The sequence below is a fragment of the Acinonyx jubatus genome, chromosome B4 (genome assembly GCF_027475565.1).
Source record: "Acinonyx jubatus isolate Ajub_Pintada_27869175 chromosome B4, VMU_Ajub_asm_v1.0, whole genome shotgun sequence".
Lineage (NCBI taxonomy): Eukaryota > Metazoa > Chordata > Mammalia > Carnivora > Felidae > Acinonyx > Acinonyx jubatus.
In genome coordinates, this window is record NC_069387.1 from 69,853,692 (window position 1) to 69,866,630 (window position 12,939).

The 12,939-nt window shown below is 38.5% G+C and overlaps 1 protein-coding gene across 5 annotated transcripts in view; it reads left to right on the forward strand.

Annotated features, from left to right (window-relative positions):
- Nucleotides 1–12,939, forward strand: part of TMEM117 (transmembrane protein 117) — a 483,102-nt gene that overhangs the window by 88,416 nt on the left and 381,747 nt on the right. For 4 of the 5 annotated variants that reach the window (XM_053226143.1, XM_027035936.2, XM_053226144.1 and 1 more), the window contains one exon: nucleotides 3,087–3,219. In XM_053226143.1, the coding sequence (XP_053082118.1) occupies nucleotides 3,087–3,219 (133 nt within the window). The other variant, XM_053226145.1, reaches the window with a different exon arrangement.

The following is a 12,939-nucleotide window of genomic DNA, read 5'->3' on the forward strand; positions in this document are numbered from 1 at the left end:
TTCTTGATTTGATTAGCTGGCATGAAAAGTCACTTAAACAGCAGTCAGCTGATGGCGATGTATACATATATATTTCTAGCATTAGGATGGGCACTCAGTGAGTTCACCTTGAACTAACTTATGGGAAATTTTTATAATGTGATTTAACTCAACATTTGAGTCACACCAGTTCTGTCCTTCACATATTGCAGCACTTTTATTGTGCGTTGCAAGTGAATTTCAGGCAATGTTAACCTGCCATTTTGTTCTAATGACGCTAATGACTGAAATTAGTGCCAGACAATGAGCTTGGCAATGACAGCATAAATGGTACGGTCACATTTCCCTTTTTACTAACTTTATGTTATTTCAGCCACTGTACACTTAATCCAGTGTTTTATTTACGAAGCACTCTTCAACTGCCAGCGTTACGATTTGACCTTTAAAATAAATCCATTAGTAATTTTTGCATATATGCATATGTCAAGGAAATTCACATTTAACTTTTCAAGGAATTCTAATTAACTGGTCTTTGCTGTTCTTCGTTATAAACTGCTGGATTAAATAAATCTTAGTTTGAAGCTGAAAGGACTTGCAGCAAAGGGAACCTTGAACAAAGAGAGCCTGTGAGTCTAAAATAAGATCACATTGTCACTAATCACCTAAATAATGGTGGACTTTAAACACCTTCTTGGCTTGCTCTCAGCTGTGTCTCTAGTACCTAGAACCATGGCTGATTTAATCGGAACACATTCAACAATATTTGCTCAATGAATGAATAATATTCCTTACAGTTTGCTTTAAGATATTCATGGCATGAGTTTTTTACTCTCAAGCATTCTGTGCTTACTATCTATTTATCATGTTCTTGACAATGTATTGTGTGGAGAATTGCAAATCTCTGGCGTTCCATAATTATTGATTCAATTAATCAACAAGTTCTGTGGGGTTGTAATTTGCTGTGCTAGTTTATAGTATTGTTGGCTTCAAGAGAAAGTTTTCCACATTCTGCTTTTAGTTACAATTAACATCCCCCCTGACTTTCAGGTTTGCTCTTTGCTTCTCTTGTGCAGGACAAGAAACCAGATGATAATGATGTAACCAAATCTCCTTTTTTTTTTTTTGCTCTATTTAGAGTTTTGGCTACGGGGTAATGTTTCTGGTTTCCAAGTGAAATCTAAAGTGCTATTTTAATAAAAGTGAGGTACAAGGAAAAGTTTAGTAATTAAATCTTAAAAGATTTCTTCCTACACTCAATAACCTACATGAGAGCTACTGTCTATCCCTAGAGAGACAATTTCCAGATGGAAATAAATAAATAAATAAATATATATATATATATTTTGCTACATTCTTTTTTTATTTTATTATTTTATTTTATTTTTTTTAATATGAAATTTATTGTGAAATTGGTTTCCATACAACACCCAATGCTCATCCCAACAGGTGCCCTCCTCAGTGCCCATCACCCACTTTCCCCTCCCTCCCACCCCCCATCAACCCTCAGTTTACTCTCAGTTTTTTAAGAGTCTCTTATGGTTTGGCTCCCTCCCTCCCTAACTTTTCTTTTTTTTCTTCCCCTCTCCCATGGTCTTCTGTTAAGTTTCTCAGGATCCACATAAGCGTGAAAACATATGGTATCTGTCTTTCTCTGTATGACTTATTTCACTTAGCCTAACACTCTCCAGTTCTATCCACATTGCTACAAAAGGCCATATTTCATTCTTTCTCATTGCCAAGTAGTATTCCATTGTGTGTATAAACCACAATTTCTTTATCCATTCATCAGTTGGTGGACATTTAGTCTCTTTCCATTATTTGGCTATTGTTGAAAGTGCTGCTATAAACATTAGGGTATAAGTGTCCCTATGCATCAGCACTCTTGTATCCCTTGGGTAACTTCCTAGCAGTGCTATTGCTGGGTCATAGGGTAGATCTATTTTTAACTTTTTGAGGAAGCTCCACACTGTTTTCCAGGGTGGTTGCACCAGTTTGCATTCCCACCAACAATGCATGAGAGTTCCTGTTTCTCCACATCCTCTCCAAGGGAATATTTTCTTTAGTGAGAAACTCTATTAGAAGATTTCAGTCCTACTCTATTTTAACTGTAGTTCCTATAGGTGTATCATTGCCTTTATTGTTATTTAGGTAGCTTTCTCAGGAATGGAGATGAGTATACTAGACAAAATTTATCTTAGGAGAAGCCAGGGTGACCTACATTAATTTTTTCTTACTCCCATGGTTTGTCATCTCCCTCACCTTTCAGGATATAATAATGCTCTCATTTCTCTTCTCTACCATAAAGGAAAAGCGTTTCTGGATTAATTCTGATCTTCATAATTTTTACTTTAGTATTGATCTTAACACGTTTTCCCTCCTTGAAATATTTGAATTTTAACATTCTAATTTTAGCATTTATCTTTGTAAATGGAATTTTAGGCATCATGGTGGAAGTAACCTTTTGCTGGGAGCCACACCAATAACACATGTACATGCTGCCCCCCCCCCCCCCCCAACCCTTGCCCCTTCAACCCACAGGCCTGTATGCAGGTATGGATATTTTAGCTAAGAAAAAGGCTATGTTGTCTGTATCTTATGACAGAAACTCGAGTTTTCCCTTTAAGTGTTCATGTACCTTCAACAGCTGGATCTTTGTATACGTGCATTCTGCCTTGGTTTTGTTGACTGGTCAGTATTGGGAGTGGGTGTAAGGAGACAAAAAGCAATTATCTTTACCATTTGCCTTAAGTAATTTTCTCATGCAAGAAACCAAGAACACATCTGTGAAATAGAAAATAGCGGATGGTAGAGGTCTAATTCATCTTGTTTTCGTGGCAGCATAATGAATTATTTCTAAACCATACTCGATCTTCATGTTAGTGTCATTTGCTCCAGGATAATATGGTGTTGACTTAGACTTTGTCCATGATCGTTTATTTACAAAAGACCAGAAAGGACATTAACATGGTGGTTTGATCCATAAGGCAATTCTGTGGCAAAGTCTTCAGAATATGGGGAGCTAATAGAGATTCAGTGAAGTAAAGTGAAGATGCATGAATTTGGAATTATGATGTACAATGAATTTCTAATACTGTTTTCTATCGCAGGTCAGTTGCTCCGGTTAAAAATGTTTCGAGAGGATCATGGGTCATGGATGACAATGTTCTTCAGCACAATTCTGTTTCTCTTCATATTTTCTCACATCTACAACACGATTCTTCTAATGGATGGGAACATGGGGTAGGTTATCTTTCCCCTTTCTACTGTGGTGAGTGTTATGTTTGAAATTCGTAAAAATTCAATGAGAATTTTTTAGCTTGTAGTAGCCTAACTCTTTGTGATAGTTTACTGTCAGTAAAGATAATCTGTGCATTTTTCTTGCTTAGGACATTTAGAGCCTTTCCTCCAACGAGCTTGTAGTGTTCTACCGTGCTTGTCTTGTGTTCCTTCTCCTTTAGGATATCTCTGTGTATAGTTTGAGGGCAGGTAAGAATTTCATTATAGTGACAGAATATGAGAATTGGGAAATCTTACTGACTTGTTTACACTTAGTAAGGCTGGGCTAAGATGAAGGTCTTTAGATTTGCAATTCCTTTGCTCTGCAATGCCTGGTTAAATAAAAGTGTTTGATACTGGTGGCATTTTTTTTTAACTCTCTTGACAGTTCCAACAGAGAGAACTTTGTTATGAATGGGTCATCTTAAAAGTGGGCCACCCTGTATTAAATCCAGGGTTGTGATCTATACTTATCAAATCACTAATCAAATCACTGTGGCATGAAGATGTACTAACAAGTAGACTGTAGGTTTTTTTTTTTTTAAGTTTCTCTAATTCTTAGTTTGCTCTCAGTAAGGTTTAAGAACAGAATATAAGGAGAAGGGCTTAGCTTACAGCACTAAGAATTAGATTCGTGACAATAATAAACTATGTTAGATATTGTTGTGCAATGAAATAGTTCCCAAGGAGGGTTTTCATCTATCCTTCCCAATAGATTGGAAAGCTAGGTAATATCATTTTCTTCTAAATATAGGCGAGGCAAGATTGTCGGCCTCTTCTGTACTGCAATTGTTTTGATCTTATGTACAGATGTTAGCCAGCACAAAGCTGAGAGGGATAGCTCAATTAAAATTTTTATTTTTTCCCCCCACCATCAAAAGAGATGAACAGTAATGGGAAAGCAGGTTATTTCACAAAGGTTCCTTTTTGGTACCAAGTGGAACGTGAGATTTAGATCAAATGTTCAGGCTTTAAGAAGCTACCGAAATGCTTTGTAGTTGTTTCTTGGGTTTCGAATAATGCCATTTACTGAGTCTATTTTTAAATGATGGAGTCACAGACTCTAACCTAGGGAAGTCAGGACAAGCTTCACCCTTAGCGCAGTGCTGATAGTAATGGAACGGGTAATGGTGCTCTTGGAATTACCCAACACAACTCAGCCTGTCAGAGAGGTGTTGTGCACTGTTAGCACTGGGGCCAGAAGGGGAAGGGACCCATTAAAAACCTTGCATTTTTTAAGCTGTTGCTGAAAATAATACATTAAATATAAAATATACCCTCTTCTTGGAAGTTGACTTCTTTAATTCTTTTTTTTTTTTTTTAAATGGAGCTAAAGAGGTCTTTGCTAACCAGAAGTTTTTATTCTGAGGGAAGAAGGAGATATCAAGGTAATAAATTAAATGCAATAATGGAAGACCCCTGGCACACTGTAATACTGAAGTGAATCTTTCAGAGGGCTAACAGCTGTTAAGCACTCAGTACCACTACTCAATTACACCTTACAATGACCCTAAGCAATAGGTTTTTGTATTCTCTCCATTTTACAGATCAAGAAACTGAGGACCAGACACGTTCTGTCACTTGTCTAAAGTTACATTATAATTACATCTCTATTTTAGACATTGACAAAGGAGGAGTCGGACTATTAAGTAGTGAATTCTGGTAATACATCCTGCTCTTAGGGTGGCACAGAGTTGATTGCTGGTTGATTCTGTTACTCAGTCACTGTAAGTCTATTAGCTTTGCTTTGTATTTTTAATCTTTCAAGCAGAGTTTGAAAATTGAAAGAAGTCGGAGGCATATGCAGAAAATAAGAGAATTTGTATGCGTCTATTTTAACTAAAATTGAAAGTGATTCTCTTTTATTTTCAGACTAAATACAGTATTCCATATTTTTACTAACTCTTGAACTCCTCACCAATATGCCTCATCCTTTTTCAGAAGGGTCTTTTCCTGAGGGGACATCTTACTGCAATCCCTTTTTAATTTTTTAAAAAATACAAAGCAAGGGACAAATGGTTTAGTTCTACTAATAAACAAATTAAATCACCATTTATAAAAGACATATTACCAACTTTAATGACACATGCCATTTGAACTAGTGAGTACTTTAAGGTAGGAATGTAAACTTGGAGGAAAATCCATTCCGAGGGAAAATTGATGCATCTGTGCATTGGGGCTCTCCAGGGTTCACCATGTTATTTGAGGCATTGCCTCATCCTTTGTAGGGCAGGGAATGATGGAGCCAGAGGGTGTGGAAAGGATGATAGGCATGTGGGTATCATGACTGACTAGTTTTATATCAGAGGATTGCTGGTGGTGAAGAAGAATCCTGGATTCTTTACAATGCATCTGATCGGCATTGAGGATTCCAGTGTTTCCTGGTTTGTGGCTTCTTTAGCATTTCTGAGAGGATTCCCTAGAGTGATTTTCCTTTTCCCCCCAATTTTAGGATTGGTTGTAAAGTTAGGTTCAGGCAGAGTCCTTTGATCCCTCCTTATAGAGAACAAAACCCCTAGGTTTATCTGACCAGAACCTCAAGAGTTTTAGCCAGAACTGGCTTGATGAGAGTCAAGTTGCCTGCTCCTGGTGTTCTCATTGGAGTGAATTCCCTGAAGCGTGCACTAGCTCTATGGCATTAGCCATCTCTGGAGAGTCAAGCTGAGAGGCGGTCAAATGGAGAAGGAGAGAGGTAAGTTCGCTGACCGGACTAAAGGGACCAGGGCTCAAGACAGCCCATATGTCCTACTACTATGAGGAAAGTATCCCCCCATTGATTCTCTTTCCACCCCTCTACACCACACCCCACCAAAATGCTGCTGTTTTTGTAACTTCTTTTATGTTTTAAGTCATCAAGATGAAAGTAAACTCCTCTTTCTATAAATGTTTGAGGTTGTGGATCAGGATTCTGCTGTAGTTAAGGCTCCGATCCTTGGCAGAGTTTTTACATTATAGACATTTTATGAGCAACTTCATTTTTACACGTTGGCTGTCTAAGTAGGCTGTCCTACAAAGTCTTTAGAAACGATGGAGAATATAATGCAGCCTGATAGACTGTGCATAGCTCTGCATAGCTGAGCTTACCCAGATGTAACAAAAAACCCCAGAGGCCAGGGGTGCCTGGGTAGCTCAGTTGGTTAAGCATCTGGCTATTGGTTTCAGTTCAGGTCATGATCTCAGGTTTCTTGAGTTCAAGCCCTGAGTCAGGCTCTGTGTGGACAGTGCAGAGCCTGCCTGGGATTCTGTCTCTCCCTCTGTCTGTGCCCCTCATCTGCTCATGCTCTGTCTCTCTGTCTCAAAATAAATAAATAAACTTAAAAAAAAAAAAAAAGAAAGAAAAGAAAAAGAAAAATCCCAGAGGCCAAAAATGAAGAAGGATCTGAAAACCAGGGCAGTAAGCCTGTGTAGTGACACTCCGAGGCAGTAACATAGGGGTTTGAGTTTACCTCTCGTAGCAGGACCAGAGATCAGGATTTGGGCTCGTTTTAGGTGAGAATGGAAACAGCACTCCTAACTTCAGTGGTTCTGCAGAGTGCTACAGAAGATGGACTAGAAAATATAACTACAAGCACAGGCAGCATCTAGGAGGCTTGTCTGACAGGCTGGGCTTTGCTTAGAAAAAAATTCTGAGAAATTCATAACCATAAGCATAATTTTATGGTTTTAAGATACATTTTCCTTGGGATTTTAGAACCCACCCCCTAATCCCTGGCCATTCTCTTTTCTTTTCTTCTTTTTTAATGTTTATTTTATTTCTTTTGAGAGAGAGGGAAAGTGCAACACACACGAGTGAGAGAGGGGCAGAGAGAGAGGGAGAGAGAGAATCCCAGGCAGCCTCTGCACTTTCAGCTCAGACCCTGATGGAGGGGTTTAAAGCCATCAACTGTGAGATCATGACCTGAGCTGAAATCAAGAGATGGATGCTTAACCCACTGAGCCACCCAGGTGCCCCCATTCTCTTTTCTAAGTTTCAGGTTCTCCTCATGCACCGTTGACGGGAATGCCAATTGGTGCAGCCACTCTGGAAAACAGTGTGGAGGCTTCTCAAAATATTAAAAATATAATTACCCTAGACCCAGAAATAACACTATTTGGAATATACCTAAAGGATACAAGAGTACTGATTCATAGGGGCATATGTACCCCGATGTTTATAGCAGTGCTTTCAACAATAGTCAAATTATGGAAAGAGCCCAAATGTCCATCAACTGGTGAATGGATAAAGAAGATGTGGCTTATATATATGATCAAATACTCTTCAGTGATGAGAAAGAATGAAATCTTGCCATTTGCAACAACATGGATGGAACTGGAGGGTATTATGCTAAGTGAAATAAGTCAGTCAGAGGAAGACAAATATCAAATATTTTCACTCATGTGTGCAATGAGAAACTTAACAGAAGACCATGGGGGAAGGGAAGGTGTAAAAATAGTTTCAAACAGAGAGAGAGGCAAACCATGAGAGACTCTTCAGTACAGAGAACAAACTGACAGTTGATGTGGGCGGGGGGGGGGGGGGGCGGAAATGAGTGATGGGCATTGAGGAGGGTACTTGTTGGGATGAGCACTTGGTGTTGTATGTAAGCGATGAATCACGGGAATCTACTCCCGAAACCAAGAGCACACTATATACACTGTATGTTATTAGCTAACTTGACAATAAATTATAAAATAATAATAATGTTTTAGATTCCTACTTTTCTCTGGAGCCCCCCGCATTTCCAGAATTCTGGAATTCCAGAAAACTTCTAAAATTTTTCTGGTTCATTATATAGAGCAATTTAGTTCTCTTTCATCTCTACTTCTGTCCACTTTGATTTATCTGGGACTTTTCCTTTCATAACCAAAATCACATTAATGCATTTTGCAGTCAAAGGAACCAGGACCCCAAGAGGAATGGTGCTGTGTTCTTGGAATCCCAAAGGGGCTGCTGCTACCGCATTTCAGTTTTGTGTTGTTTTTAAGTTAGCAATTTCCTGTCATTCAATTAATGTTTAATTAACTGTCTCTTGGGAGCGAAAAGGGAAGACAGTCAAAGAAAAAGAGGCAAAGGAATCAGTTAAGTTAAAAATTAGGGTTTTGGGGCACCTGGGTGGCTCAGTCGGTTAAGCGTCCGACTTCACCCGGGTCACGATCTCGCGGTCCGTGAGTTCGAGCCCCGCGTCAGGCTCTGGGCTGATGGCTCAGAGCCTGGAGCCTGCTTCCGATTCTGTGTCTCCCTCTTTCCTTGCCCTTCCCCCATTCATGCTCTGTCTCTCTCTGTCTCAAAAATAAATAAACGTTAAAAAAAATTAAAAAAAAAAATTAGGGTTTTGTGGTAATCCCAGTCCCGCAATATGCTGCATTGTTCCCAAACAGGACTGCAGCCTCAAGAAAGAGACATTAGTAGGAAAGAAACCAGACCATTTCCTATTTCCTTCCACAGTGATGGACTTGCCTTGGTTAAAAATGATTCTAAAGACATTTTTATTATTTTGTTTTATCTATCTATCTATCTATCTATCTATCTATCTATCTGTCTATCTATTTGCTTGTTTGTTCATTTTTGGAGAAAAAGAACACAAGCAGTGGAGAGGGGCAGAGGAAAGAGAGAGAATCCTAAGCTGGCTCCATGTTAAGCATGTCCTATGACCCTGAGATCATGACCTGAGCTGAAATTGAGAGTCAGACACTCAACCCACTGAGCCACCCAGGCGCCCCTAAAAATGATTCTAAATGACTCCCCCCACCCCCCCCCCCAGTTGTTTTGATTTCCTCTGTGTTCAACTAGGTATGTTAAGGCCAATTCATTTAGAAATCTCTGTTTGACAGAAATAGAGGTGTGCTCGAGTCCACATTGTGGTCTTTAATTAATTAATTAATTAATTAATTAATTTTCTTCAAGTTTTTATTTAAATTCCAGTTAGCGTTAGTTTCAGGTGTAGAATCTAGTGAGGTTGAGGTCTTTACTGACTGGAAACTGAGCAAGTCATATAGGGCTGGGAAGAGTCTTTTTTTTAGTGTTTAGATACCTTACACCCTTCGTGACATCATTTTCTGAAGAACTTCTTAGTCATGGAATTTCTACGGCATCAAATATATAAAGCCCTAATTTAGGAAATGTTTGCCTGGCCTTCTCAGATATCTCAATTCCCCAAAGAATAACATGTATAATGTATAAGGAATGAAATGGTACGAAAGCAAGCACGCAGGCTCCAGTTCTGTTCATAAAAAGATTCTGAAAACAGCCACTTGGTGGCAGCAAAAGGCATGTTTTAAGCTTAGACTGCCTCACCATGTGGTAGGCAGGTTTTCTCTGAAGAGAATCTTTCTTCTTTTGAATTTTTGAAACTTGGGTTGAAATATTTGCCTTCCTAATTGTTAGTGAGCTTTCTGAAGAAACCCACCTAGTGATCTCTATAATAAGTACTTATTATGTGATGCACTTGGCCTCTTTTTATGTTCTAAAACAAGTTTAAATAATAGTATATATAAACACATAGGCACGCATGCACACACACACATATACACACATGCATATATATACATGTTTATAGACTTATTCCAGTATTACAAGGATAAATGTTGTGTTTAGCACTGAGGAAATTAGACACTTGACAGACTGATAAAATTTCCTCTGTGAACTGGAATAACTTTCCACAGGGTGCATCCTACTTAGGGCAGGATATGAAGAAGCTGACGTTTTCTAGTTATAATGACAAAGTTTTCTTCTTCCTAATACACATCTTTTTCCAGAGAAGTGTTGCAAATATTAATTAATACATCAATATGTGTTAAGTGTTGCCGAGACAAAAATTGAGAACTGAGTGAGACAAAGTGATTTGATTCAGGCAAGTTTGAAAATAAATATTAGTGTTCATATTCAGAATCTGGAAAAAAATGAAGGTAAGAATTTGTTGATGGGTGTAATGAAGATGGAATAGACCGTCTCCGTTCTGTTCTGTTTCTGATCAGTTTTAGTAAGTAAGAACTTATGTGGAGAGCTCATTAAATGTCTGGGTGTGGTAAGCACATTCAGTGGATGTGCTGTAAGGGTGATAGGCCTAGGAGTGGTGACAGGAGGAAATACTTAAAATAGACACTTTCCTAAAATCTGAGATGCATAGCTTTTATGTACAGAGGGAACAGCAAAAGCAAGCAAGAATGAGTAGGAAAAAAAAGACCAAGCAAGAGACTGGCACAGACTTGTCTACAGGCTGGATGAAACGGTTCAAGCGCTAATGCTCTCTCAAGGGTATGTGCACAGCTGACCTAGACCTTAGCCCCCATGCTCTTCTTATCCTCATTTTGTAAAGAATGACTGTTACTCTGGTCCATCTGTGTGTCCATATGTCATATCAGAAAAGACTGATTTATAGCTTTAGTTTCTGTTGCTAGAGGTCTAGGTTTCGGCCCATTATTTTTCCCAAAGTTGAGTTACACTTTAATGGAAAAATTCAGGGTGAAATTTCACTCCATGCAGTACTTTTTTCCTTCCTATGTCCACTATTTTTAAAACCTTCACTAATGCTTTCAGATTCCTTACTCAAACATTTTTTTCTCTTTCTGGTCACCACTGATCTAGATAGTTACAGCTGTGGTGCATGTTTCTTTCTGTTAAGAACCCTGATTTTCACTTGCTATTTTTCAAGTACAAAGTTGGTGACCTGTTACCGTTGTTTACACTGGTAGCTTCCTTTGGAGGAAGGGACGTTTGTGTGTGTGTTTTGTTGTTTTTAAAAGTGCTATATTTATTTTGGGAGATGGCAAGAAAAAATTTAAATGGTCTTTTGTAATGTTAAACACTACAGTTTTTGTGTGAGGTAAACTAACAACACTATTAATGTCCCAAATTATCCATTTAAATTTTAGTAAATGAAAAGAGAGATCTATTGTTTTTCAAGGGGTGGGCCTAGAGGGACAGAGGAAGGGTGGAGTCCCTGGGCTGGGTTTAGAAGCTGGGATGGGGGGAAAGCTTGGCTGTAGGTATTCATGAAGTCTGAAAATACTTGAGTCAATAGCTGAAAAGCTTGATTGGCTGCTAATGCAAGGCTGAATGCAAATTCTGCTGGAGTGGTGCTTTACATAATTTGTTGGCTTCATTCTTAATTAGGCTAAACATTGACTTGCTTGTACGATTAATTCACAATAATAGTACAATTAATTACCAAGGCTGGGAGTAAGGGGCCTGAGCTGGTTGCTGAGAATGGGCTGGAGAGAAGAAAAGTTGGAAGTGAATGGCTGGGTCTGGTCGTAGGGGCTGACCCAGTGGGGTGCTGGAGGGAGGGAGGCAGGCTTGGTGAGAGAGAAAGGGAGGGAGGGAAGGGAAAGGGGAGTGGGTGGGGGAGGGTCGGGCAAGGGAGAAGGAGACTTACTTAGCCAGCCAGAGGCAATATAGCAATAGGGCACAGTTGGCTGCTTTTAATAGTATTGGTTTTGCATTACTTGGTTTTGATAGTACAAAGGTAAAATAGCGCAGCACAGCCAAATTATCACGAGTTTACTGTAAGTGTTGTCTGAATTGATGAAGTTTTAAAACACTAACGAAAAACACAATCGATGTTGCATCCTTATTACTGTGTGCGAGTGCATTATTATCTGTCCAGAATCGACATTGTTTTGGCACACTTAAGAGGTGTTCCATGATCCTTGTTTACAGTTGCTTATTTCGACTCTCTCATTAAATAGTTTATCAGCTTGTTACCGGGGAAAAATTCGAATGCGGCAATTGAAAGACCTGGACTTTAGCCCCATCTTAGCCGCTCACTGGCAAAAATAACTTGGAAAAGTTAGACCGTTTCTCATTTTTAAGACATAGGTTGCTGTTACAGGATTGTTACTGGGTTTACTATTATCAACCTCACCATTATTATTGTTAATCTTGGGGAAATGCATGCTTCCAAAGTGGAGAAACAAACTAAACATAATCTCGGTCACCATTGGCTTTGCTTTGTACGGAGGGCAATGTGTTGTCCTAGAAATAGCATGGACTTGTGTGCTGACACTCTTTTTTGCTATGTGACCCCAGGCAAACTTCACTATCGGAGCCACGGAGCCACATTTCCACTGATGCAAAATGGGGATGTTAGTACTGCCTTAAGGTTGTTGTGACAATCAAAGAAGACAATGTGTGCAAAGAGATTGGTGTGTTGCCCACCATGTAATGAGCTCCTAATAAGTGTTAGTTGCTTTTATAATAATAGAAAATATATTTTAGTTTCTCAAGTACTTTGGCTCTCAGTAAGTATTAGTTATAATGATAACAGTAAGTACTTTGGCCATTATAACAAAATGATATAATACATGTCAATGATCTTACTACTTTATTGTCATTACAACTATGGTGATTATTATCAATGTATGCAAACTAGCACTAGTAGGTCTTCAATAAATATTAATTTCCTATGCCATAATAGTACATAATACATAATCTTAAATATACTTGCATTATAGAGTCAGATTAGTATATGCAATACATAGCACTCAGTTCAAGGGCTATGAATGCATCTTTATGAATATACATAAACTGTTCCTTATTTTTCATCAATGAAAAGCAAATACACAGAGCTAATATAATATTTAATCAGGATTCAGAAGAGGAAATCAAACATATATTAAGTTACTAAATGATTATTTGCTAAGTTTGTCTTTTTTGAAAAGAGGGAACATTTGGTGAAATTATTGATGATAACATGGGAATTAATG